Here is a 26,850-nt window from a genome sequence, read left to right as displayed (position 1 = left end):
TGAACCAGTTCTGCGCAGCCCGGATTTTGGGAAACCTTTTATTTTACAGACAGATGCGTCTGAATTAGGTTTAGGGGCTGTTTTATTGCAGGAACAAAATGGAATAAGGCATCCAGTACTGTATCTAAGTCGGAAATTGTTTCCTCGTGAGACAAGGTATTCGGTAGTGGAGAAAGAGTGTTTAGCGTTGAAATGGGCACTGGATTCCTTAAAATATTATTTGCTTGGCCGAGATTTCCTGATTGAGTCAGACCATAAAGCATTGAAATGGTTACATGAGATGAAGGACACAAATTCTCGACTGACACGATGGTTTTTGTCTATTCAACCCTTTCGCTTTATAGTAAAGTACTGTCCAGGGTCTGAAAATAAAGCGGCTGATTTTCTTTCTCGCTCTCCGTGCGAGAATACTTAGGTGGGGGGAAATGTGATGGCTAAGGCCACACCATTAAGTTTATTTTTGTTTTTCTTTGATAATTGTTTTATTTTGTAGAGTGGTTTGTGTTGGCATGAATTTGTTTTATTTAAAATGATGCTGTGTATTTATTAGGTTTATTGTGACCCTTAATACTTATAAATTGTTTAATTCTCTTGCTAGAGTGCACGCTAGTAAATGAAGAAAATAATAAGTTGAGATTTGGGTCTTATTTTCATGTTTATTTCATATATTTATTTTTATTTATTTTTTTTGGGTTGTGCCACGGTTCATGACTGCAGCGTGAGTCGGAGGTCGGTAATTTAAAAAGCTTACTTTTAAAGTTTGAGTTGTAGTTTTTCAATAATTTGTATTTCTTTTTGTAAATAATTATATTTCTTTATTTTTATTTTCATTTGATGAATTTGGTGTTGATATTTTCTTAGTTTTTGGAATTTTGTGTTCACCCTAATTCCAGAATGGTTTGGTCGGCCAATTAAGAAATGCATAAGCTGCCGATCATTAGGTGATTGTTTGTGAGATCCTGGGAGAGCAATGCAACCAGGGTCTAAGTGTGGATAGATTTCCCTGTTTCCCGAATTTATGGGAATCTTTTTGATAAAAGAAAGATAAATAAATTGAAGTCTAAACGACATTGATTATAGGCAGTGGCTCCTGTGGTTTTTGGGCGAGAATCCTCACAGTACTTATAGTGTTCATAAAATGATAACTAATAACAAACACTACTGTAATTACAAATTGAATGTATATGGTAAGGTTAATACATACAGGCCGGTGTAAGTTAATGACCGGCACATATATTGTATGTACACTGTAACTAACGTAAAACACAAATGTACTTCTAAATTGTATATACATGGTAAGTGTGTGGTACATTCAGGCAAGTGTAAGTCAATGACAGGTATTTTTAGTGTACATATATGATAAGTAAGGAATAATTCACAACGGGCCATTGAATTATAAGAAAATAATGGACACCCAAGGTGCATTGTTGTGGAGAAGTTATGTCGTACCTTAATTTGTAAGTACAGTAGTGTTTCTTGTTAGTTACAGTATACGTACACTATAAGTATGTATCTGGTATTACCCAGTACTTATCTAGAGTTACATAATATCTATCAAATATGTACCACTGGTAAGTAAAGTAATGATATCAATTAATTACCATGTAGATACCTAAAAGTAAGTACCACACACATTTGACTGTAAGTACAACATATTTACCATGTATGTACAAGGTAAGTACAAGTACTGTAAAATAAAGTTCTACCAAATTTTGAGTTGATTCAACTTAAAAATATTAGTTGACTCAAAAGTAAACATTGTTGTGTCAACTAATAAGTTGAATTAACTCAAATTTCCAAATTAAGTTTAACTTTTTTACAGTGCAGTACTAGTACTGTAGATTACAGTACATTCAGAAATCAATATGTTTATATTTTAAATATTCCCATTAGTTTTTTGTTTTTAAAATTTCAATTCATTTTGAGTATGCATATGCAATTCATATTCAGAAGAAAATAAATGTATTGTCCAAGCTGATATTAAGCCATTTGATATTATCAGCAATGATCGACAACTATTACTGTACCACAAATCCTAGCATCCTCATGTGGAAAACAAATCTGCTCTCTCCTTGTTTATTTTTGTTGTCAGATGGTAAACATTATGTAAATATTGTAATGAATTAATTTCTTTTTAGCACAAAAGTGTGAATCTCGTGCTGGCTCGGAAATCCCATTGTTGTCGATTACTGAAGTAACCCCAGATACCCGCAAATGTGCTGAATCTTTTCGCAGCATATCATATGGTTGTATTTATCTGTGTGATCTGTGACGTTTACGTTGTTTGTTCATCCTCACTCCCGCACAGAACTGTTGGTTATTTGTGTATATTGCCAATTGTGTTCATTTGAGGTTGACGTCACAGTACAAACGTATTGTATATTTACGTAATCGACTCCTTTATTTGCGTCATGTTATGAAAGCAGTCGTTTTATTTGTTAGTCGGTGTTCTTTTCGTTATGATATCATACTCGTAAGAAACATCTTTGTCTTTCTGTCTCTCTTGTTCTGTGTCTTTCAAGGCTAAACAGCAAGCTCAGATGAGACATCAAATAGCTGAAGACAGTAAAAACGAGTACTTGACCTACCTGCAGAAGTTTAACAAAGACCAGCATGAGCATTACTACACGCTCATACCACACATCTTTCAGGTAAACGTCTTTTTACTTTTTCCACTTTATCGACTTAGTGACTTGCTTTATAATCTTCATTGCTGAATCTCATGCACAGCTGAAAAAATGCTGTGACATATGTGACCCGGTCTTTAAAATCCAGGTTAAAGTCTCTTATTACACGGCTCTCTGGAATGCTTGATTCTGATTGGTCAGTTGAGACATTTGCAGGTTCGTTCTTTTCGAATAATAACCGCTCCAAAATAATAACGCATAGCCGGACTACTTCCACGAGTAAAATCGCTCCGCGCCAATAAAGATCAATAAAGATTACTGTCTGTTTGGCGCCATCTTGTGACAAACACTCGACAACCACGACAAGACACAGAGAGCTTACTGAGACTGAACTTGACAAAATAGAGCATGACAGCTACGAAGCCAACACACAAAAAAATACAGAATGGGCATTAAAACTTCTCAAAGACTGGTTAAAGAGAAAAAAATGGAGACAGACAAGTATGAAGCAGAGGATCTTAATAAGGTATTACGATCATTTTATGCATCTGTGCAAAGTTTCGCGGAAGGATAAAAATGTTAATTTAAAACAAATATGTCAATAAAATGTTTCAAATTCATATTCATGTCCAGTTTTTTTTCTTATGTGGCAAGTAGCCGTGTAATAAGCGGGATAATGTAGAGTCAGCCGGTAGTTATTGGGAAATAAGCCCCTTCAGTGTGATACAAGACCCTCCGCTTCGCGTCGGGTCCTGATCACACTGTCGGGGCTTATTTCCCAATAACTACCGGCTGCCTCTACATTATCCCTTACATAATCTAATCTGGATTTTTAATGACCTTACTCAGTCAATATTCAAGATATCAAAGATATATTTTTACATAATGTTCTTTACTTTATGATTTTATTTAGAAAAAGCTGGGTTCACAGGCAGGGTCAGATTTTAAAAAAAAACATGCGATTTTTATGTTCAGTATGCATCAGTCAAAGCATGTACAGTATTGGATACCGGCTCTATTTTCAGTTCCCGTTCTGTTTTGTCTTTCCAGAGGATACAGGAGATGGAGGAGCGACGGGTGGGCAGGGTAAGAGAAAGCATGCGAGTGTACTCTGAGGTTGAACGTAAAGTACTGCCTATCGTCAGCAAGTGTCTGGACGGCATGACCAAGGCAGCTGAATCCATCGAGCCTAAAATGGTACGTAAAGTGCTTCAAATGCTGAAAATCTTGGCCTATTGCCATTTGTTGATCAGCCTAATGCAGAAGATCTCATATTTAATCAAAACGATCTTTTAGTCAGCGCCAACAGCTAAGTGAGATATGCATTGACATAATGTACAGCAGTGTTCAATATGTAGAGTATGAGTTCTGGCTTGTGGTCATCTTCCTCTCACCTTATCGATCCAATGTCCAATCTAGAAAAAAGCTATTCGGGCCCAATTTTTATATATATATATATATATATATATATATATATATATATATATAGTGTATATATATATATAGTGTATATATTATAGAAATTATTAAAAGCTTAAGAGCGAAATTTTAAAAAGGTGGCAACAGGAGTGGAAATTCAATGGAAATTTAGACAACCCTTTTAGAACACGGGTGCAAAAATCTCATTTCCATAATGACCAATGCAATCTATCCAGAGCATCGCAAATATAAGTGTTTAAGACATGCGTGTTAAATAATGGCACAAATGCCAGTAAACTGACGGTCTTGTGATTCAAGTGATTCATTTAAATTTTCTCCTCCTATAAATTTTGTGTGTGAAAGGGAAACTCTTACAATAGGCTTTATGCCCAGCTGCACTACTTCCTGAACTTCAGCCAGCTTCCTTGTTTCCTGTCTGCCATTATTGGACAAACTGATTAATCCAGGTGTGCCTGACCTCAGTAGTCACAACAACAATAATCAGGCACACCTGGATTAATCAGTTTGTTTGTGACTACTGAGGTCAGGCACACCTGGATTAATCAGTTTGTCCAAAAATGGCAGACAGGAAACAAGGAGCTGGCTGAAGTTCAGGAAGTAGTGCAGCTGGGCATAAAGCCTATTGCATATGCAATAAGGTCAGTCGCAAAAACAACTGTGTGCACGCCTTTCAGCGTATATTTTTCACTGCATGTCTATAGTTAATCCTGACAGTAGTTTTTGACACCAAAATAGGCGTTTGCACTGGCGCAACTTATTAGTAAATCTGCCCCAAAGTATTTAGTTAATACATAGTATAAGGGCTGCTACAACTTATTGAAAATTCAATAATAGTCAATAATAATCGATACCGAATTTTTTTTCAACGAATGTAATTATCATTGTTGCGATGGGACGATGGGCAAATGACATCACAGACCTAACTAACTGATAATGACATTACTTAGTACCAATTATTAATACATTAAACAGTTTAGCAGGTTCAAATCACAAGCAGTATTTACAAAGATTGCCCTTGAAATGTTGCTGTTCCAAAAAATCTGTGATAAACTGATGGCATTCCCTAAAAATACTATGGTTACAATCTTATTTCACTTAATGGCGTAAAATTTGTGTATTATTGAGATTTGAAGTTTTTCAGTAAATGACAACCTTTGAATAGGGATGCACCGAATGTTCGGCAACTGAAATTATTTGGCCGAAAATAGCAAAAAAAAGACGGAATAGATTTTACCAAACAATGACGCGTTCAAATGTAACCAGCGCAGAACGAGAGATGCGCAAATGCCGCAAACATGTTGGTAAAAGCATTTTTAGGTGTCAGAGAAAGTCGCGAAAACATACAGCACTACAAGTTTCATTTATCATTTAAAATCAAGACATCCTGAAAACAATGCAGCGTTTGAGAAATACGCAGCAGCGGCGATCCTGGGTATTTGTCTGCTGAATGCACAAGTACAGAGAATATGAGACTTTAGCTCTTCATCTCATGTCATAGAACGACGAGAAGCGTCAGCAGTATGTAATAAAAACTTCCTAAAACCAGTAAAGTCCTACAATGAGAAACATGCTTATATTAAACAAGAAATAAAATGTTTGTTAACAATAAGCTTGTTGTAAGACCACTTTGTTAAGCGCATTTTCCTCTGTCCGTCTCTCTCTCTCCCTTTGCTTGTGCTTGACCGTGCACACATGCGCATGTCCGCTGTTCAACACACAGTGCTACCGTATATAAGTGTTGTTGCAAGTTTCTTAAGGCAGAGTAATGAATAGGTTATTTGCATTTTGTGCGGAAATAGAAGATCGGATTAGCCAAATTTATGTGGTCAAATGTAAATGAAACAAGTCTATCCATCTGATCAGAGAAGTGACCCGGTGTAAAAAGGCCCTATAATGACTGCTGGAATGTAAAAAAAAATCATTGTTAAATAATGTGAAATAAATATAGTAAAAAGGCAAAATAATTAGTAGAATAAAAAATAAAATAAAAAATTGTTTGGTTCTTCAGTATTCGGCCTTCGCATGAGTTTTTCATTTTATCCTGCTTCGAACAAGAATTTTCCTTTTGGTGCATCCCTACATTTGAATAATAAAACAATGCAAAATACAGCCTTGATTTTTTTTATTTTTGCTGCCCCTACACGATCTCCCAGGTTAAGATGAATCACTTACAGATAAAGAAGATTGTTGGCAGTGAACAGGCTGATGTTCTTGCTGTTTGTCTCATCTGCTATAGTTAATCCTGTTTTCAGCATTCACGTGGGCAGGTGATATGTTGTCCAGATGTGACAGATGGAGAGTCTGATTTCAGCAGCAGCATTAATTGACTCATATGAGCTGGATTTCACTGCAAAATTAAAGCGGCTTAGCAACAAAGTCTTAATCATTTTTGCAGTCAGTGTGCCACCCATATAAGCAGCCCTCCGTGAAAAACATAAAGAATATACTTTCCTTATCATGATTATGGATTTAAATACGGTGCTTTACAAATTTATTAGACCATAAAGCAGTGTGAAGTGCTTTAATGTCGACATTTCATAATTTTGAACAGGAGTGAGGAATGTTAAATTAAATTAGCATTTTATACCCAAATTTAAGTTGGCACATTCAACTTTTCTCAGACGTCAGAAATGAATCAACCATAACATTCAACCATTAAAACAGATCTTCAAGTAAGTAGTAATTTAAGCCGGGCTCACACTACAAAATGTTCACCCCAAATTTTCCTCTTGCGAATTGAGAGACAATCACTTAAGCCAACCAGTTATTTTCAGTTAAGTGTAGGGATGCGCCGATACCACTTTTTTGGAATACGAGTACGAGTACGAGTACTTGCATTTCAGTACTTGCCGATACCGATACTGAGTACTTAATAAAAAACATGATTCAAATTTACAGGTAACAGCTTTAGTCATATAATTTAACAAAAAAACAAGTGACTAGTTTTCCAGTTTGTTGGTAACTCTGCCTCTTTGGACAACACAAGAGGCACTAACCCCTTACACGCCACTCAAACATAGACATTTCTCAGACCGTGGTATCGATCCCTGGTATCGGGGGACATTTAACGAGTACGAGTACTTTAGAAAATGTGGTATCGAGGCCGATACCAGTATCGGTATCGATGCATCCCTAGTTAAGTGTGTTGAATCAGTCCTGATGAATCTCGTGATCGATTCATTCAGATTCACAGATCCATTACACCGATTCATTTAAAAGTTCTGCACTAATATTTCAATCTGTTATGAATTTAGCATGTGTGCTAACCAGTGGCAGCTCGTGACTTCTCTTCCGAGGGGCGCAAATTCAAAATAAGTGTTCGGAGTGTCATGTGCGTTGCTCGTGTTTTCAAAATATGTGTTTGTTGCATCATGTGAACCATGTGCATCACGTGTTTTGTCAAAATAAGTGCCTGCTGCACACGCGTCAAAACCGTTTTGATAAAAGAGACGCTCACGTTTACAAAATACACGCAAGACACTCCCTTAACAGTAAACTCTGATTAAACTTTGAGAATCTGACAAATGCGAGCGTCTTTTTTATCATAAATCCTTTAGACGCGTCTGCAGCAGGCACTTATTTTGACAAAACACATGATGCACATAGGTTCACTTGATGCGCCGAACACATATTTAGAAATTACGAACCACACACATGACGGGCTACATACAGTCTTGTTCAAAATAATAGCAGTACAATGTGACTAACCAGAATAATCAAGGTTTTTAGTATATTTTTTTATTGCTACGTGGCAAACAAGTTACCAGTAGGTTCAGTAGATTCTCAGAAAACAAATGAGACCCAGCATTCATGATATGCACGCTCTTAAGGCTGTGCAATTGGGCAATTAGTTGAATTAGTTGAAAGGGGTGTGTTCAAAAAAATAGCAGTGTGGCATTCAATCACTGAGGTCATCAATTTTGTGAAGAAACAGGTGTGAATCAGGTGGCCCCTATTTAAGGATGAAGCCAACACTTGTTGAACATGCATTTGAAAGCTGAGGAAAATGGTTCGTTCAAGACATTGTTCAGGAGAACAGCGTACTTTGATTAAAAAGTTGATTGGAGAGGGAAAAATCTATTAAGAGGTGCAAAAAATGATAGGCTGTTCAGCTAAAATGATCTCCAATGCCTTAAAATGGAGAGCAAAACCAGAGAGACGTGGAAGAAAACGGAAGACAACCATCAAAATGGATAGAAGAATAACCAGAATGGCAAAGGCTCAGCCAATGATCACCTCCAGGATGATCAAAGACAGTCTGGAGTTACCTGTAAGTACTGTGACAGTTAGAAGACGTCTGTGTGAAGCTAATCTATTTTCAAGAATCCCCCGCAAAGTCCCTCTGTTAAAAAAAAGGCATGTGCAGAAGAGGTTACAATTTGCCAAAGAACACATCAACTGGCCTAAAGAGAAATGGAGGAACATTTTGTGGACTGATGAGAGTAAAATTGTTCTTTTTGGGTCCAAGGGCCACAGGCAGTTTGTGAGACGACCCCCAAACTCTGAATTCAAGCCACAGTACACAGTGAAGACAGTAAAGCATGGAGGTGCAAGCATCATGATATGGGCATGTTTCTCCTACTATGGTGTTGGGCCTATGTATCGCATACCAGGGATCATGGATCAGTTTGCATATGTTAAAATACTTGAAGAGGTCATGTTGCCCTATGCTGAAGAGGACATGCCCTTGAAATGGTTGTTTCAACAAGACTGACCCAAAACACACTAGTAAACGGGCAAAGTCTTGATTCCAAACCAACAAAATTAATGTTATGGAGTGGCCAGCCCAATCTCCAGACCTTAATCCAATTGAGAACTTGTGGGGTGATATCAAAAATGCTGTTTCTGAAGCAAAACCAAGAAATGTGAATGAATTGTGGAATGTTGTTAAAGAATCATGAAGTGGAATAACAGCTGAGAGGTGCCACAAGTTGGTTGACTCCATGCCACACAGATGTCAAGCAGTTTTAAAAAACTGTGCTCATACAACTAAATATTAGTTTAGTGATTCACAGGATTGCTAAATCCCAGAAAAAAATGTTTGTACAAAATAGTTTTGAGTTTGTACAGTCAAAGGTAGACACTGCTATTTTTTTGAACACACCCCTTTCAACTAATTGCCCAATTGCACAGCCTTAAGAGCGTGCATATCATGAATGCTGGGTCTCATTTGTTTTCTGAGAATCTACTGAACCTACTGGTAACTTGTTTGCCACGTAGCAATAAAAAATATACTAAAAACCTTGATTATTCTGGTTAGTCACATTGTACTGCTATTATTTTGAACAAGACTGTACATGTTGTGACGAACTTTGCATTGAGCGCTCTCGAAAAAAAGTCACCGGACGCCACCAATATTTTATAGCATGTTTTAATTTATGAGTACAACATGAGTAGATTGAGTAAACAGCATAGTTAAGGTGAACCCTAACCTGATGGTTTGTGTTAGTAAATTTCGTTTTTTTTTACCTTAAGCTTATGTGTTTCAGCGTCAAGTCTGATTTCATTAATATTTTTGTTTTCAGGACAGTAAACAAGTGGTAGAGTCATATAAATCGGGCTTTGAACCCCCGGGCGATGTGGAGTTTGAGGACTATAGTGTGTCTATGAAGAGGGCGGTGTCAGAATCAAGCTTCTTAAATACTCGTGGAGAGAGCAGACGCCGCAGCAGGAGCAGACTGTGGCCTTTACTCAAGAGAAACAAGGTAAACACACCATCATCAGAAACAAATTTGACACTAGTACACAGGGGCATCAGTTTGTGTTGAAAAGTGGTGGGGACAAAAGATAAGATAAACATATGTGACCCTAGACCACAAAAACCAGTCGTACAGTGCAAAAAATGATTTTCAAGAAAAAAATTCTTAGTATTTTTTTTTGTTTTTAGTAAAAATATATCTACAAATTCTTAAATTAAGTTGCTTTTTCTTGATGAGCAAAATGACCTAAGAAAATAAGTCTAGTTTTTAGACCAAAAATATCAAATGTAAATGATTTTGTGCATAAAACAAGCAAAAAAAATCTGCCAATGGGGTAAGCAAAAAATCTTGAACATTTTTCTTAAACAATAAATTCAAGAAAAATTCAAGAAAAAATTACTTACCCCATTGGCAGATTTTCTTGCTTGTTTTATGCACAAAATCACTTAAATTTGATATTTTTGGTCTAAAAACTAGATTTTTGCTAATCGAAAAAGGCATCTTAATTTAAGAATTTTTAGATATTTTTACTGAAAACAAGACAAAAATACTAAGAATTTTTTCTTGAAAATCTGACTTTCTTACTTAGTATTTTTGTCTTGTTTTCAGTAGAAATATCAAAATCAAGATACTTTTTCTTGATGAGCAAAATGACGTAAGAAAATTAAACTAGTTTTTAGACAAAAAATATACAATTTAAGTGAATTTGTGCTTAAAACAAGCAAAAATATCTGCCAGAGACAATTTTGCTGTAATTAAGTGTTTAAGAAAAAAGAAATCTTATTTTTACTTTTTTTTTCTCACCCCATTGGCAGATATTTTTGCTTGTTTTAATCACAAATTCACTTAAATTTTATATTTTTTGTCTAAAAACTAGACTTATTTTCTTACGTCATTTTGCTCATCAAGAAAATACATCTTGATTTAAGAATTTTTTGATATTTCTACTGAAAACAAGACAAAACTACTAAGTAAGAAAGTCATTTTTGCAGTTTAAGTCGCACATGTATTACTTGATTTTTCAGAACATTTTAACCAAATGCTTTTTAAAAAGTGGTGGGGACAAAATCAGCCATTTCAAAAAGTGGTGACATGTCCCCAGCGTCCCCAGTGTAAATGACACCTATGCTAGTACATAATTTAAAAGACATAATATGTATGATTTTTGCATGAAAATATCCCCAAACTACTAGCACCGTTTTTATATTGTGACTTAAATTTTTTTAATGTTGATATGCAAGTCATGTGAATTATATAACAAAGACAAATATTATTAATTTACAAAAAATCATGTTATGATGACAATTAAAGAGACACTCCACTAAAATTAAAAGTTGTTATTTTTCTAGGCCGATAGGAACTATGCTTTTATTCCGGCGTAATAATCAAGGACTTTGCTGCCGTAACATGGCTGTAGCAGGCGCAATGATATTTACAGCGCCCGGAAATAGTCCCCTTGGTAACTTTCAATAGCAGGGGACTATTTTTGGGCACTGCGTAAACATCAAGAAACATCCAGAAAATGTTTAAACATCTTCTCCTCTCTTCCTCCATTCCATTTCTCAATGTGGCTCCATCACACCTTCATCTGTAGCTTATGTCTTTGTTAGCATCACCCCGTCAGCCTCCTCCCCCTCCTCCCACCTCCCCGTCCCCTGAGGGTCTCCCCAACGGCCCTCAGTCCCCACAGCAGGCCAAGGAGCCCCTGAGTCAGCGCCTCAACGACTTCATGAGCACCAAACACAAAATGCACTGCCTGCGGAGCTTGAAGCGTGGGGTAAGCTCTGTGTCAGTTGTGTCTCGCTCATGGGTCGATCTCATTGGATGACTCTTATTTTAAGACTAGTGTCATCAGTTTGGTTTGATTAGAAAGTAAATTGATGTCAAACCGTTTTTTTTGTGAAGGTGTTTGTCTGTTATTCTGCTTTTTGTCATCTTCTTCTTAAACCCGTCTGTCGTAACAGCATCATAATACTCTGTGTATATTAACACATTTTTCTTGTCTTAACATTCACAGCTTTCTTTAAAGCTGGTAAGTCTGATCTGATATTAAAAGTGTACTTCTATAAAAACTATAAAAGATAAAACTTAGTTTCTTTGTTCTTAATCTCTTGACGGAGACTTTTATTAAATTTTTATTTGAATCTTTTGGCATATTGCACCATGAACACTGATTTTAGGGTGGTATGTCAAACTTTAAGTCTTTTAGTTTTAGAAAATTCATCTTTTAAGACCCATTAGTTTTGGTCTGCTCTGATGGACCTCTTAATATATCTCTGTTATAAAATTGACATTATTATATTATACAGTTAATTGCTTACTGTGTCAAACTTTAACACATTTTATTCAATATGATTAATTGTAGTAAATGGATGTGTGGTGGTCTTTGTCTGTCTGCAGGGAACGGGACAAGAGGACTATAGTCATCTCCCCCCCGAACAGAGAAGGAAAAAACTTCAAGCCAAACTCAATGACATCAATAAAGACATCCAGAAAGAGATGGATCAGAGGTAAAGCACTTTCAGAGCTCTGCCCGTAATAAAATCAGCCTACACCGTCTCCAAACCAAGCGTAAGGGGGCGTGCACACCAAAGCTTTTACGCCCGCGCCCGGCGTATGTTTTCAATAGAAGCGCTGCGTTTTTCAAAAAAAACAGCAGCTAGGGTTTTTTACTTAAGCTGAAAGCCGGTGCTCGGCGTTTTTTTGCGCTCAGTGTGCCAAGATTTGAAAAAGATTCAACTTTTGGTGAAAAGCTCTGCTCATCAAAGAGTATGTTTGCATCTACACCAATAATGTGATTATTTCCAATAATCGAATGATGAACTCGCATATACTGTCCACTGTTTTAATTTACTTAAGTTAAATGACAAACACTTTGTTATTATGGACGTATTTCATTATCTTAAAATATTGGTCACGTTCTAAATAATAACATTATAGCGCATCTACTAATAATTAAACATACATAAATCTGTTTTTTACCGATGCAATATGTTAAAAATGATGCATCGCGATGCAAATGCTAATGCACAGTTTTTAAACCGATGCATCGCATCCTTAACTTTTAATGCCGATACACAGAGCAAATCGGGAAATCTCCCCATCCTTAATCTACAGTATAGATATCATTTTAAGTATAGAAACACCCTTATAAACTCCTTAGCAATCACTTAGTCCCTTTAGACTTTATATATCACCAAATACTACTTAAGGGATAGTTCACCCCAAAAAAAAAAAAAAGTTGTCATAATTTACTCAACCTGAAGTTTTCTAAACCTGTATGAGTTTTTATTTTTATTTTGATGAACACAAAAGAAGTTATTTTGTTAAATGATTGACTTCCATAGTAGGAAAACAAATATTATGCAAGTATTGTGATAAATAATGAAGAAGATATTTTGATAAATGATGGTAGGGAAACAGTTGATGGTACCCATATAATTCCACTGTATTTGTTTTTCCTACTATGGAAGTCAATGGTTACAATCAGCTGTGTGCTTACCATCATTTATCAAAATATATTATTTTGTGTTTATCAGAAAAAAAGAAATTCATACAGGTTAAGAGCAATATGATTGATAATTTTTTGGTGAACTACCCCTTTAAGCTTTTCAAACACACACAGTCTATTTTACTTTTAAACATAAATTTCTTGAGATTTCTAATATTATATGTACATGCTTCTTTTCTTCTTCTGATCATCTGCAGGGATGCCTTGACTAAAATGAAAGATGTTTACTGTAAGAATCCTCACTTAGGGGATCCAGACAGTATAGATCCACGTTTAGAAGAGATCACACAGAGCTTGGAAAAGTTGCAAATTGAAGCGCAGAAATTTGAGGTAAGACTTTTACAAATTCAATTCTACAAAAAGGAAATTTTACTTGCGGTGATGATGGTCAACAATATTTTTTGTGCAGTGAATTATTACCTGCAGCAATTTATAAAAGTTACATTTTAATTCCTTAATATCGTTACATTTGGGTGCTTTTTGTTTACTTTTCTGTGATTACTTGATGTCTACTGTAAAAAACAACCCAGGCTCACTCAGCATACTACATTTCTGCATAACCTAAAATACATTGAATTTTCGTTTTTTATTTTCATTTTGACATTTGTGAAAACCTCCTCGTCTTTGTCAAGTAGATGTGTGCCAATTGGCACTTATTTATTTCCATATGCGTGCAAACGTGCGGCATGCCTTACTCTTGAAATCCTTGAAAGTTTGTGAATCTGGGGGAAAAATTAAAGGCCCTGGGAAGTTTTTGAAAATATACATATATAGATACAGGTCATTGAAAGGGCTTGAATCTATTTTATGCAAGAAGTTTTCTGAAAAAAAAATCCATATTATTCCCTGTGTAATGTAGGATAATATCATAAAAATACTAGACTTTTTGAGCACACGTGCTAAACTGTTCGGTTTAAATGTTTATATCTTCTGTATGTGAATGTTGATTCATACCAAATTGCTTTTTTGCATACCGTAAAACTTCAAATAATAGCCGAGTCCCAAATAGACGCCTGTCTCTTTTAGACGCCTGGCGTGACGACAGGTTTGGGTAAATAAACGCCTGTCTCAAATAAAGGCCTGGTCTGTTTTTTAGTTTCGGGTTGTATTTAATCTTCTAAAACCCGTCAGATAGTCTGTTTAAGACAGTTCTATGGTGCAGATTGAACACGCTAAAGTTTTTTTTGCTTACCGGTAGATGTCACGTGACAGACGCAGTCGTTCCGTTACTCATCACTATGACAACACAACAAGCTTCGTCGCCAGGATTGAGGTGATGATGACAGTAGCGAAGTGGCAATCGGGAGAGTCTGGACTTTTCCCGGTGGGCCGGTAGTGTTTTGAGGCCGCTGATAATAGCCGGGCTTTCAGTCTTTTGTCATGCATGCACTCCTGCCACACATTGTATTTCTCGCGCGGAAACACTGTTTATCATATTTAATATGCTGCAGCGCCAAAATGTATCTGGCCGCACTGCTCTCTCTCTCTATCAAGCCCGTCTTCCCTAGATTTCTAGTCGAGCGAGCCAATACAAAAAAAAAGAGAAAGAGGCTACACAATAGCCAATCAGAAAATAGCACTGTTGTATCTGGGTAAGATTTCACGCAAAAACCAATAAAAAACATATCCTTGTTTGCTTTATTTATACTGCCAATAATTTAAGACTGTTGTTATTACACAAACTAATTTGTTAACCACATTCAAATTAAAAATAAAACGTAATATGAGGTAACCTCCTGCTGTCATGCAGGAACAATTAAATTAAAAGCCTGTCTCTTATAGACGCCTGTCTCTTTTAGACGCCTGGTGTGAATATAGGTTTGGGAAAATAAAAGCCCGGGCTATTATTTGAAGTTTTACGGTAGTTGTGTTTGAGACATGAAAACGTCTCGGGTTACGTATGTAACTGTTGTTCCCTGAGAAGGGAACGAGACGCTGCGTCTCCCTTGCCATACTTCCTGCATCCCTGTAACGCCGTCTTTGGCAATATTTCAGATAGCGATGTACTTCATGGCTTTCGCGTCACCCTGTCTTTGTCATTAAGCCACACCATTGGTTGTATTTAATATACACATTCAGACACACTTACCCCTGGAGGCGTCCCCAAAGTGTCACCGCAGTGACGCAGCGTGAGTTCCCTCGAAAGGGAACTGTAACAATGTATCTTAAAAGATAACATGACGTAACCTTGCTCTCACTTGAAATGTGTCCTCACATTAAGTCCTTAAATTTGAGGGTATTGAACCTGGAAAGTCCTTGAATTTGAAGTTAACTAAGGTGTGGGAACTCTGATAACTGTGCATTCAGGAGGAAAAAACTAAGAAAAAACAGCACCTCTGGTGCCTCTACTGGACACTCCAACCGAAAGATTCAGCGATACGTACCAGGACAAATGTATTTCAGGTTATGCAGAAATGTAGGTACTATTGTGTCTAATATGAAGCCTCTGTTGAGGGAAATAAGGGGGCTGATGTGACGGTCTAGAGTCAATAAACACATTGTTTGTATTTTCTCAGGGCTGGCTGACGGAGTTGGAAAGAAAGTTACTCGAAAAGGCATCTGAGCCTCAGAGACAGAGCGGCCATTTTGACTCGCAGGGCAACACGCCTCTTACTAACAACTACGGTCAAAACCGAGAGAGGTACTTCAGTCCCTAGATAGTAGGGCCACCAAAGATAATGCAATAATTGATAAAAGTGTCTTACTATAACAAAAGCACTGTAAACTCAAAATGCCCTGAACTGCAAAAACTTTGAACACCAGTGACAACTGTTGGGTGATCAGACTGTACTTTCAAGTTTATGGGCAGTCGTGAAAACAAGCGCAAGACATTAAATGTACAATCTGACTGTAACGCCAAAGTTAATTTGGACTGTTTTACGTATTGCATGTCTTCTGTACGTAGTCCGGATGGCAGCTACACGGAAGATCCCAGCACCGAGACCAGCATGCAGTTTAAATCTCGCAGTACTGAGTTTGATGAAGACTTTGATGAAGAGGAACCTTTACCCACCATTGGAACATGCAAGGCACTTTATCCATTTGAAGGTAACAGAAAAGCACTACTGCTGTAGCTATAGGTGCAGGGCTCCCACGGGTCCTTGAAGGCCTCGGGAAGTTTTTGAAAATATAATTACATAGATACAGGTCATTGAAAGGGCTTCAATATATTTCATGCAAGAAGTTTTCTGGGGGAAAAAATCCATATTATTCCCTGTGTAGTGTAGGATAATATCATAAAAATACTAGACTGTTAAACTGTTCACTTTAAATGCTTATATCTTCTAAATGCGAATGTTGATTCATACCAAAATGCTTTTTTGCATAATTGTGTTTGACACATGAAAACATCTCGGGTTACATATGTAACTGTTGTTCCCTGAGAAGGGAACGAGACGCTGCGTCTCCCTTGCCATACTTCCTGTGTCCCTGTAACGCCGTCTTTGGCAATATTTCAGATAGCGATATACTTCCTGGTCTCTGCGTCACACTGTCTTTGTCATTAAGCCTCACCATTGGTTGAATTTGATATACACATTCAGGCGCACTTACCCTTGGAGGCGTCCCCAAAGTGTCACCGCAGTGACGCAGTGCGAGTTCCCTCGAAAGGGAACTGTAACAATGTATCTTAAAAGGTAACACAATTTAACCTTGCTCTCACTTGAAATGTGTCCCCACATTAATTCATTAAATTTGAGGGTATTGGACCTGGAAAGTCCTTGAAAGGTCCTTGAATTTGAAGTTAACTAAGGTGTGGGAACCCTGTAAGTGTTGCGTATAGATAACTGTTAAGTCGACCCCGTGGTTGAATGCCGTGATTTCAAAAAGAAAGAGGTGGTCCTGGATCAACATTTTAATCAAAGAAACTTTAACTTACCCATAACTCAAACCCTAACCTTTTTAACCCTCAAATTAGTGTGAAATAATAGTTTGAGAAGAAGCCCCTATCCCCAAACCTAAATCTAACATACACTCTAATCCTGCAATCTGATTGGTTAATAAAAATGTTGATTCAGGACCAACAATAGTGTTGATCCAGGATCACATCCTACTTGGTGAAATCAAGGGGTTAAAGAGCCTATTTTGTGTCTGTAGGTCAAAATGAGGGTACCATATCCATGGGCGAAGGGGAGATGCTGTACGTAATCGAGGAGGACAAGGGCGACGGGTGGACTCGAGTTCGCAAAAACGAGGACGAGGAAGGATACGTGCCCACATCCTACATCAAACTCTTTTTGGACGCGAATGCCAAAGGTGCTATGACATACATATAATCCCACGTCACCCGGAAGGGTGGTTTAACTGTACACACAGCAGACGAGAGCGTGAAAAATTTCATCGTCCTCGGTTAAAAGAGGAAGCGGGGTGATTCCTGTTTTTATAAGTTCAAGACGCCATGCATATTGCACAGTTCTGGTCTGTATATTTTGATTTATTTTGCCCTCAGATTGAATCGATGTTAAATATCCATAAGGCAATAAAGACACGGCTGCTGGGTAATTTTGATATCAAACGAAAATGGCTGGTTTACCAACCATTTAACATTACGGCATATTAGGTGAACATGTCATGTTAAGCATATTTGAAGAGCTCAGATGCAAGGTGCGTCTGACATGTTATTTTGTAAATTAGAACAACAAAGTTGTATTTCTGAATGGCCTTATGCTGGGAAAGTATTTGATGGATGTATAAATAGTGCCCAGAGCATTCGGTCAAAATATAATTCTCATTTTTGACTGAAATGGCGTTTAGAGGATTTTGCATCTGAGCTCCTCATTTGTTTACTGCTTTTATCAAGAATCACTCATGTGGTTTATTCATATTTCTTTTATGGTATAGAAGCAATCAGATGTTTTAAAACCTAAATGATTAGGAAATGTCTTGAAAGTAAATACTTTAAAGGGATAGTTCACCCTAAAACAAAAACATTGCTCTTTTATTTACTCATCCTCATGTCGTTTGAACCCCTTAAAGATGCAGTGTGTAACTTTCAGAAGGACCTCTTGACAGAAATGAAAAATAATATACAAAACTAAATGATCAGGGGTGTATAAAGACCTTTCATAATGAACCATTATGTGTTTATTGCCTTAGAATGAGACGTTTTATCTACATACACAGAGGGTTCCCTCACATGGTAGCCGCCATTTTGTGCAGCCATGTTTCTACTGAAGCCCTTAACGGACAAACTTTTTTACTAAGTTGTCTCCAACGATGACATGTTTGTACGGTGGCGGCTACCGTAGCTTCTCTATGTGTTTCAAGAGCAAGGGGTGAGCAGTGGACTGAGCCGTTGGTTGCAATTCGCAACCTCACCACTAGATGCCGCTAAAATTTACACACTGCACCTTTAATGTCTTGATTTGTTTTAACCGAAACGCAGGATGGTGGATGCCTCTTCAAGCTTCAAAAGGACCCAAAATTGTTAAGGCCCATTTACATTATGGACGATAACTATAAAAATATAGTTTTAAAAATTGTTCACACCAAAACTTTAACAATAAAAATAAAAGAAACAATAACATCAATTTTTTTTCTTCTCCAACTGGTAAAAACATTGACAACCAATCAAATCTTTTTGAAGTCAATAACATAATGATTATCTCAGGTATCCATCCCTTCTGCGGTTGCAGCATTATGTTTTTATTTTACTACATCAATAGAAAAGATAATAGAATACACAAAATAGATTCAAAACGACATCTACAATATTAGTTTAATGCCATTAAATATAAAAGATTTGTGCAAGTACGGTGGCACGCAAACAAAATTAACATAACCTAATCGTTGTTGTCCGGTGGTGTGGACGCTAATATAGTTACCGTTAATGTTATATTTATCGATAAGGTGTAAACAGCCCTTTAAAGGAATAACTGGACTCGTGCCATATATTTTAGGTGTCCTGAAGGCAAACAATAGCCTGGGAAAACCCAGACAACTTCCGGCAACTTTAGATTTGCTCTGCAAGTAGTCTGGCAAAGAGGCTATTCAAGCCCATTTTTAATGCCAAAAATTACAGCACCAATCAAAAACATTGGGGTGGGCTTTACACGGCGACGACAGCGAGGTGACGGTGAAGAAGATTTTTACATTACAAAGATGGATGCCGCCATGGAACATCACTCGTTTGAATCAGCTATCGTGTCTGTTTTAGGAGATTTAGGGCCCTATCTTGCACCCAGCGCAATTGACTTTGTCAGTGACGCATGTATCATTCGTATTTTGCACTGGCGCTCAACGGGTTTTTCCCTCCACAGACGCACGTTGGCAAACTAGGGAATGAACTTGCGCTCCCTGGGCGGTTCAGCGCAAAAAAGGAGGCGTGTTGCGGCGCAAACCATCCCTGATGCTATTTTGCAGTTTCCAAAAACAATTGCACCACTGACCAAAAAAAACTAGTCTAAAGTCAGTGGCGCGTTGCGCGTTGTTCATTATGCTATTTTAAGGGCGCATGCTTGACCATAATGTATAGCGTGCACAACGCGCACACACTTTGCTTATCTAATCTACACAGATGCAACAGTTATTTTTGCAAATCATAAATTGTTACACTTAAAAATATTAATACACGAGATAAGGGGAATCATAGTGGTGAGCATTGTGGTGATAGTTTTTATTTATTGTGTGGCTGCGTTAAAAAAATTCTCATGCAAATAACGATTAAAATATTTTCACAAGAAACCTTAATGTATATGAACTTGATTTGTAAGTTTACTTTGGGGTTGGACCTTGCTTGCGTTTCTTGGGTCCGATTTCAAAGCCCCCAAACCCTTTCAGCGGTGAGGGTGGACGCAGCGATGTCCTCTGCTGGCGTCTGTGTAGAGGCAGCCTCCCGTTACACGGCGTGCTCGATTTATGCTTTCAAGTTTGGGATTCTCCTGTCTCCTGACATCATTGAAGCGCTTGGCGCAACGATGGGGATGCCAGCTGATGAGACAATTGTGGCTATTTCCTCTCACGCCTGTTTAACCTACGCTGATTTGGGCAGGTTTCTCCCATCCACATACAAAATCTTTCACTGCTCTTACAAGAACGTCGGTCTCCTCGGCTGTGAACCCCTCCTGGCGTGCGCCTGGTAAATCCGTCATAATAATAGCAACCCGCCATGGAACTTGCGCCCTTGCGTTTAAAGGGAATGTTGGATAGCGTTCTGATTGGTTTATTTGACGTTACGCCCAAACCACACCTATGAATAATGAACCTACTTCAGACCAACCCCTTATTGATTTGCGCCTGGTGCAAGAGTTATTTCTCACGCCGGGAAAATAGCAACAGCGCCCAAGATCCGCCCACAAAGTCACTTGCGCATTGCGCTTCGCACTTACGTTTGAGAACGTTAAAATAGGGCCCTTAAACTTTTCCTTTTCGTTAAAACCCGAGCAAAGAACAACACTTGAAGTGCACATTCTCTGTTTAGGATATTTATTTTAAGCAACAGTGATATTCACAACAAGAAAGTAGAGGAGTAATGTCTTCAGGACACTTAAAATATATGACACAAGTTCAGTGGAGTTATTTATTTAACACTTTTAGGCCCATTTGAACCTCTGTCACCATCCACTCCCATTGTAACCAGAAAACCCCAAACAACACTTTACAAATTATTTTTTTTGTTCTGATTTAAGGGGGTTTAAATGACATGAGGATGAGTAAATAATAACAAAGTTTTTGTTTTTGAGTGAAGTATCCCTTTAAGCTTCTGGCAATAAAAATTTGCATTTCCTTCCCTGAAACGTGGCCTCAAAACTACACATTAGGTAGCAAAGTGTGTTTTTAATTGTAATTTTTTAAAACATTGAAGTGTATGAGTGATGAAACCGAATAATATTTTCTCAGGTACATTTACTGTAAATGCTTGTACCTCGTAAATATATAAGATCTTTTTCCCCACAGCAAATCGCCTCTGGTTTAAAGGCATATTATTAAAAACATGATTGCATGCATCTATTTCTCTAGCTTTGCAATTGCTGCTGTACAAAAAGATAAATTTTTAAAGTCAAAAATATAATCATGAGCCATAGATAAAACAATGCCTATCTGTTTAGCTAAGCAATGAATTAAATAAGAAGTGCATGTTTGTACATCGACCAGCATGGAAAATTTTAGGCCAGAAAATCACATTGCAGTGTGTACTAGGAAAACATTGCTCTTAATGCATGCTGTAACTACAGACATTGCTTTATAATTTGTTCATAAGCTTTATCCGCAGCTGTAAAATATACATCAGTTGCTTAATAGTGGCGTAGGCTAGATATGAAGAGTTTTGTATAGTTTTATCCTTCCTGTCTGTGACTCCCACAGCATTTTCTGTGAATCTGGTCAATTGTAAAGTAAAGGAATGTTCATAGAAAACAAATCTCTAACATTGTCTTGTGTGATGTTTTTTTTTTTGTTTTGTTTCTTTTTTGCATTTTGGTTTCTGTTTTCTTTCTTGCAGATCCCTAAAAGTGTTTGGCTGGCACAGGAGTGGCAGGGCAAGCGTCCTTGCGTCAAACATCTTCCTCTTGTTACTGTAGTCAGACAAATGGCTCGCGGGCGACTAACTGGCAGGAAAATCCATTTTAAACGCGAACCCTCTCCTCTACCACGTGAACGAAAACGAATCCAGACTTTTTCATGCCTATAGCGTGCTGATTATTTGCAAACGCTTGCTTCTCGTATGGACCTAGAATATTTAGCCTTGTGCTGTAGCCGCTTGCTGTCAGACCAGAGCCCTTAGGATCGTTCGCAGAGGTACAGATCACGGGCCATGTACATGTTTTGTTGTTGCCTGGCTTTGCTTCGGAGCCCAGAGGAGTTTCATTTATGAAGACATTAGATTTATGAAATATTTGTCAGTGCGGACTGTTCAGTTCTGTATCATACTGAAAGTAACTATAAAAATGTGGGGGATAAAGGTGGGACTCATTTGATAAATATTAGACTAGTTTTACTTTGTTAAAAAGTGCTTGCAAGGCAGAAATTTTTTGAAATTTGACTAACAGGAATTGCTTGACGCTCTTTTTTTCCTGTGTTGTGTCAAATGTCAATGGACATTTCAAAGGGCTTGTCTTTTTTTATAGCCTTTTATAGACAGATTTGTGGGTCAGATATGGCAAAAAACACTCACTTTGGCAACCTCATAGTCACACACCCTGGCAACACACGAGCCTCATGTCGGTGACTTTTATATGATGCAGCATGTCATCAACATTTGTAGTTAATTTTCCTAAAAATTATTCTAAAAGTCAACTTTTAAGAGTATAAATTAGCATATATTGATGTCCCTAAAGCTAAAAGATGTAGATCAAAAGTTTACACAAAATTTACAAAAACAATCTAATACAAATCCGATATGTGGACATCCAACTTCGGTGTAAACACGTATATCAGATTGCTCTTGAATCTAATGTTATGGTTTAGCACAGAGCCTTAAAACCAAATAAGGCAATATCAATATAAAATATAAGATGGAAATAAAAATATTTTGTGCACAGGAAACGCTTTTCTCAATAGATTAAAGCTGCCCTTACAATGACAGCATTAAAACTAATTTTTTATCTATTTCAATCGGGTGTACTTTTGCAGACTTTTAAGAATATTAACCCTTTCATTCGCAAATTGCATGATTGACCCGGGCATGACAATTAAGCGATAATGCCGAGCCATATGAAAAATGATATACATGTTAAAAACAAGTTAAAAAATGTCTACACTAATAGTACGTTGCAGTAAGTGCACTATGTAGGCTGTTAAGAGAATTAAAATGGTGTCACTTTGCGCCTAAGAGCAGACTGCTGTCTTCATTTATATGTTCCCATTAGTGGCAAAAAATTTATTGTATGTTAAATAAAACATAAGTCTAAAATGTATATGTACCAGCTTAACTCATTCCCCACCAACCATTTTTTTGAAAAGTTGCTTGCCAGAATTTTTTGTGATTTTCACAAAATGCCTTCCAGGAAAACTTTCTTATAAAAATATATAAACATACAAATATATCAAATGAAAGAAGAGACCCTCTGCTTTCAAACAAACAAATCAGGAAAAAACGTTCATCATATCTATATTTTTTTCTCTGCTTATAAACTCTTAAATATGCACTACAAAAAAATCTTTTTCTTAGTTTTTGTCTATATATCTAAAAATTCTTAAATTAAGATGCTTTTTCTTGATGAACAAAACGACCCAAGAAAATAAGTGTAGTTTTTAGACCAAAAATATCAAATTTAAGTGATTTTGTGCATAAAACAAGCAACAAAAATCTGCCAATGGGGTAAGCAAAAAAATCTTGAACATTTTTCTTAAACACTAAATTCAAGAAAAATTTGCTTACCCCATTGGGCGTGCTCGATTTAAATCACTTAATTTTTTTTTTATCTAAAAACTAGACTTATTTTATTGGGTCATTTACTCATCATAGAAAAAACATCTTCATTTTAAGAATTTTAAGATATTTTTACTGAAAACAAAACAAAAATACTAAGATTTTCAAGAAAATCAAAAATCTTTTTTGCAGTGTGGCTATTTATTTTTATATTGTTTTAGCAAAAAGCTGAAATAATTGCATTTTTGTGAAGGAATTTTGTTACAGATCAGATTTAGAACGATTATCAAAACATACACAGAGTTTAAAATAGTAAATAACGTTTTTGCTTCAGTTTTTTCATAAATTGGGTAAGTGCGTCTAGTGGATAATCACGTTATTGCAGATTAACATAAAAATTCTTCAGAAACAAGATTTTTTTTAAGCAAATGTTTTCTCTTAATTGACAAGTCGAGAGATGACTCATCAATGGTGCGGAAAGAGTTAAAGGTAGTGTGTGTACATTTTAGCGGCATCTAGTGGTGAGATTGTGATATTGCAACCGCAATCGTGGCGCTGACTTGACAGAAATTAACGTGAACATGCATATAAAAAACAAGTTGTGTCTCGAGTAAATGTAAGCAGGCGGGAGAAAAAAATCAGATACGGTCAAATCTGTGCATTATGACTTTAAAATACTCTCTTTAAATCTTTAGAATAAAACTTTTGACTTATATAAATACATTCAGATTAAATGCATTAAAAATAATGATATAATTATAATATTTGCATGATATATTGACCTTTTTTACCCTACTATGGCAAACTTCTTTTCCATGTATATAGATAGTTTCCATCTTTCATTTAATCAGAAATCTTTCTTTTCCTGCCTTGCAAGCACTGGTGTTTCCATGAGGAAATGCAAATGTAGGTATTATTATTATTAGTGTTATAATGACTACATAATATTCCCCTACATTTGGTGTGAGGTGCTGTTGTAGATGAATAGTTCATCATGGCAGGTGAAGCGGTAAGCATCTTCTCTCACTCTTTCCTCCCGGGGAAGAAAGAAGTGTCACCTCACTCTCTCACACACTTTATTCCTGTGATGTGCACACACGCCACAGCCTCACCCAACACACACACGCACACTTTCTCGCTTTCTTTCTCTCTTCTATCATTTCTCAGACATATTTCTGCCTTTTTATCTTTCCTGTTTCACTTCTGTCCTATTTAGATGGGAATGGATTTCATGTTTAAATTCAGATTTCACAGACAACTATGTAAAAATAAACTGGTTTTGTTAATCTGATCCCGGTTAGGAATGTCTGTGATTTATTTATTTTTCTCTTGATTCAGATTTGTATTTGTGTTGAAAACTGTAATTAAAGCTTGATTTGTCATTCTAGTCTCTGAGTGTTCATAAGATGACAACATATCTTCTGTTAATCAATCTAAACTCAATTATTAAGGAGTTTAAAGAGTAATCCCTTCTGAATAGTGCTCATCTCTCTCTCTCTCTCTCTCTTTTATTCTCTCTTTTGCCATCAGCTGTTTTTCCCATTTTATTCTCTCGTTCTCTCTCTATCAGCTAGTTTCTCTCTTTTTTATTATCTCATTCTATCTCCCTATTAGCTAGTTTCTCTATTTCTCTTTATTTATCTCAATCTCTCCCCATTAGCTGGTTTCTCTCTATCTTTTATTCTGTCCTTCTTTCCATCAGCTGGTTTCTTTATCATTTATTATCTCATTCTTTCCATCAGCTAATTTCTCTCTTTTTTATTATCTCATTCTCTCTCCCTATCAGCTAGTTTCTCTCTTTCTCTTTATTTCTCTCGTTCTCTCCCCATCAGCTGGTTTCTCTCTATCTTTTATTATCTCATGCTTTCCATCAGCTGGTTTCTCTCTTTTTTATTATCTCATTCTATCTCCCTATCAGCTAGTTTATCTCGTTCTCTTTATTTCTCTCATTCTCTGCCCATCAGCTGGTTTCTCTCTATCTTTTATTCTGTTGTTCTTTCCATCAGCTGGTTTCTTTATCTTTTATTATCTCATTCTTTCCATCAGCTGATTTCTCTCTTTTTTATTATCTCATTCTCTCTCCCTATCAGCGAGTTTCTCTCTTTCTCTTTATTTCTCTCGTTCTCTCTCTATCAGCTGGGTTCTCTCCCTTTCATTCTCTCTCTCTATTATCTGCTCTTTCTCCCCCTTTCTTTCATTCTCTCGTTTTTTCCATCACCTGGTTTCTCTCTATCTTTTATTATCTAATTTTTCAATCAGGTGGTTTCTCTCTTATTTATTATCTCATTCTCTCTCCCTATCAGCTAGTTTCTCTCTTTCTCTTTATTTCTCTCGTTCTCTCTCTATCAGCTGGGTTCTCTCCCTTTCATTCTCTCTCTCTATTATCTGCTCTTTCTCTCTTTCATTCTCTCGTTTTTTCCATCACCTGGTTTCTCTCTATCTTTTATTATCTAATTTTTCAATCAGGTGGTTTCTCTCTTATTTATTATCTCATTCTCTCTCCCTATCAGCTAGTTTCCCGCTTTTTTCTTTATTTCTCTTGTTCTCTCGCTATCATCTGGTTTCTCTCTTTATCTTTTATTCTTTCGTTCTTTTCATCAGCTAGTTTCTCTCTTTCTCTTTATTTCTCTCGTTCTCTGCCTATCAGCTATAAAATGTATTATTATCAGCTGGTTTCTCTCTAGATCTTTTATTCTCTCGTTCTCTCCTTATCAGCTGGTTTCTCTCTCTATCTTTTATGATCTCATTCTCTCTACCGATCAGCTAGTTTCTTTCTCTTTATTTCTCTAGTTCTCTGCATATCAGCTGGTTTCTCTATCTTTTATTATCTCATTCTTTCCGTCAGCTGATTTTTTCTTTTTTATTATCTTATTCTCTCTTACTATCAGCTAGTTTCTCTCTTTCTCTTTATTTATCTCGTTCTCATTCAGCTGGTTTCTCTACCTTTTATTCTCTCATTCTTTCCATCAGCTGGTTTCTCTTTTTTATTATCTCGCTCTCTCTGTCTATCAGCTGGTTTCTCTCTTTTATTCTCTCTCTCTATAAGCTGCTCTTTCTCTCCCTCTCTTTAATTTTCTCGTTTTTTCCATCAACTGGTTTCTCTCTATTTTTTATTATCTCATTCTTTCCATCAGCTGGTTTCTCTCTATTTTTTATTATCTCATTCTTTCACCCTATCAGCCAGTTTCTCTCTTTCTCTTTATTTCTCTCGTTTCTCTCTATCAGCTAGTTTCTGTCTTTCTCTTTATTTCTCTCGTTCTCTCTCTA

The 26,850-nt window shown here is 36.7% G+C and overlaps 1 protein-coding gene across 4 annotated transcripts in view; it reads left to right on the top strand.

Annotated features, from left to right (window-relative positions):
- The window catches only part of fnbp1a (formin binding protein 1a), a 57,308-nt gene extending 30,794 nt beyond the window's left edge, over positions 1-26,514 (top strand). For 2 of the 4 annotated variants that reach the window (XM_065248355.2, XM_065248352.2), the window contains 10 exons: positions 2,523-2,651; positions 3,678-3,824; positions 9,593-9,772; positions 11,361-11,543; positions 11,784-11,798; positions 12,167-12,276; positions 13,475-13,607; positions 15,794-15,918; positions 16,183-16,325; positions 17,373-18,665. In XM_065248355.2, the coding sequence (XP_065104427.1) occupies positions 2,523-2,651; positions 3,678-3,824; positions 9,593-9,772; positions 11,361-11,543; positions 11,784-11,798; positions 12,167-12,276; positions 13,475-13,607; positions 15,794-15,918; positions 16,183-16,325; positions 17,373-17,551 (1,344 nt within the window). In that variant the 3' untranslated portion in view covers positions 17,552-18,665. Of the gene's footprint in view, positions 1-2,522; positions 2,652-3,677; positions 3,825-9,592; positions 9,773-11,360; positions 11,544-11,783; positions 11,799-12,166; positions 12,277-13,474; positions 13,608-15,793; positions 15,919-16,182; positions 16,326-17,372; positions 18,666-21,714 lie in introns of those variants that run through there. The other 2 variants (XM_065248353.2, XM_065248357.2) reach the window with 2 other exon arrangements.
- The last annotated feature ends 336 nt before the right edge of the window (positions 26,515-26,850 follow it).

This window comes from Paramisgurnus dabryanus, chromosome 11 (assembly GCF_030506205.2).
Source record: "Paramisgurnus dabryanus chromosome 11, PD_genome_1.1, whole genome shotgun sequence".
NCBI classification, from domain to species: domain Eukaryota; kingdom Metazoa; phylum Chordata; class Actinopteri; order Cypriniformes; family Cobitidae; genus Paramisgurnus; species Paramisgurnus dabryanus.
The sequence above is the reverse complement of the archived record's forward strand: the minus strand, read 5'-3'. Positions and strand labels throughout refer to the sequence as shown.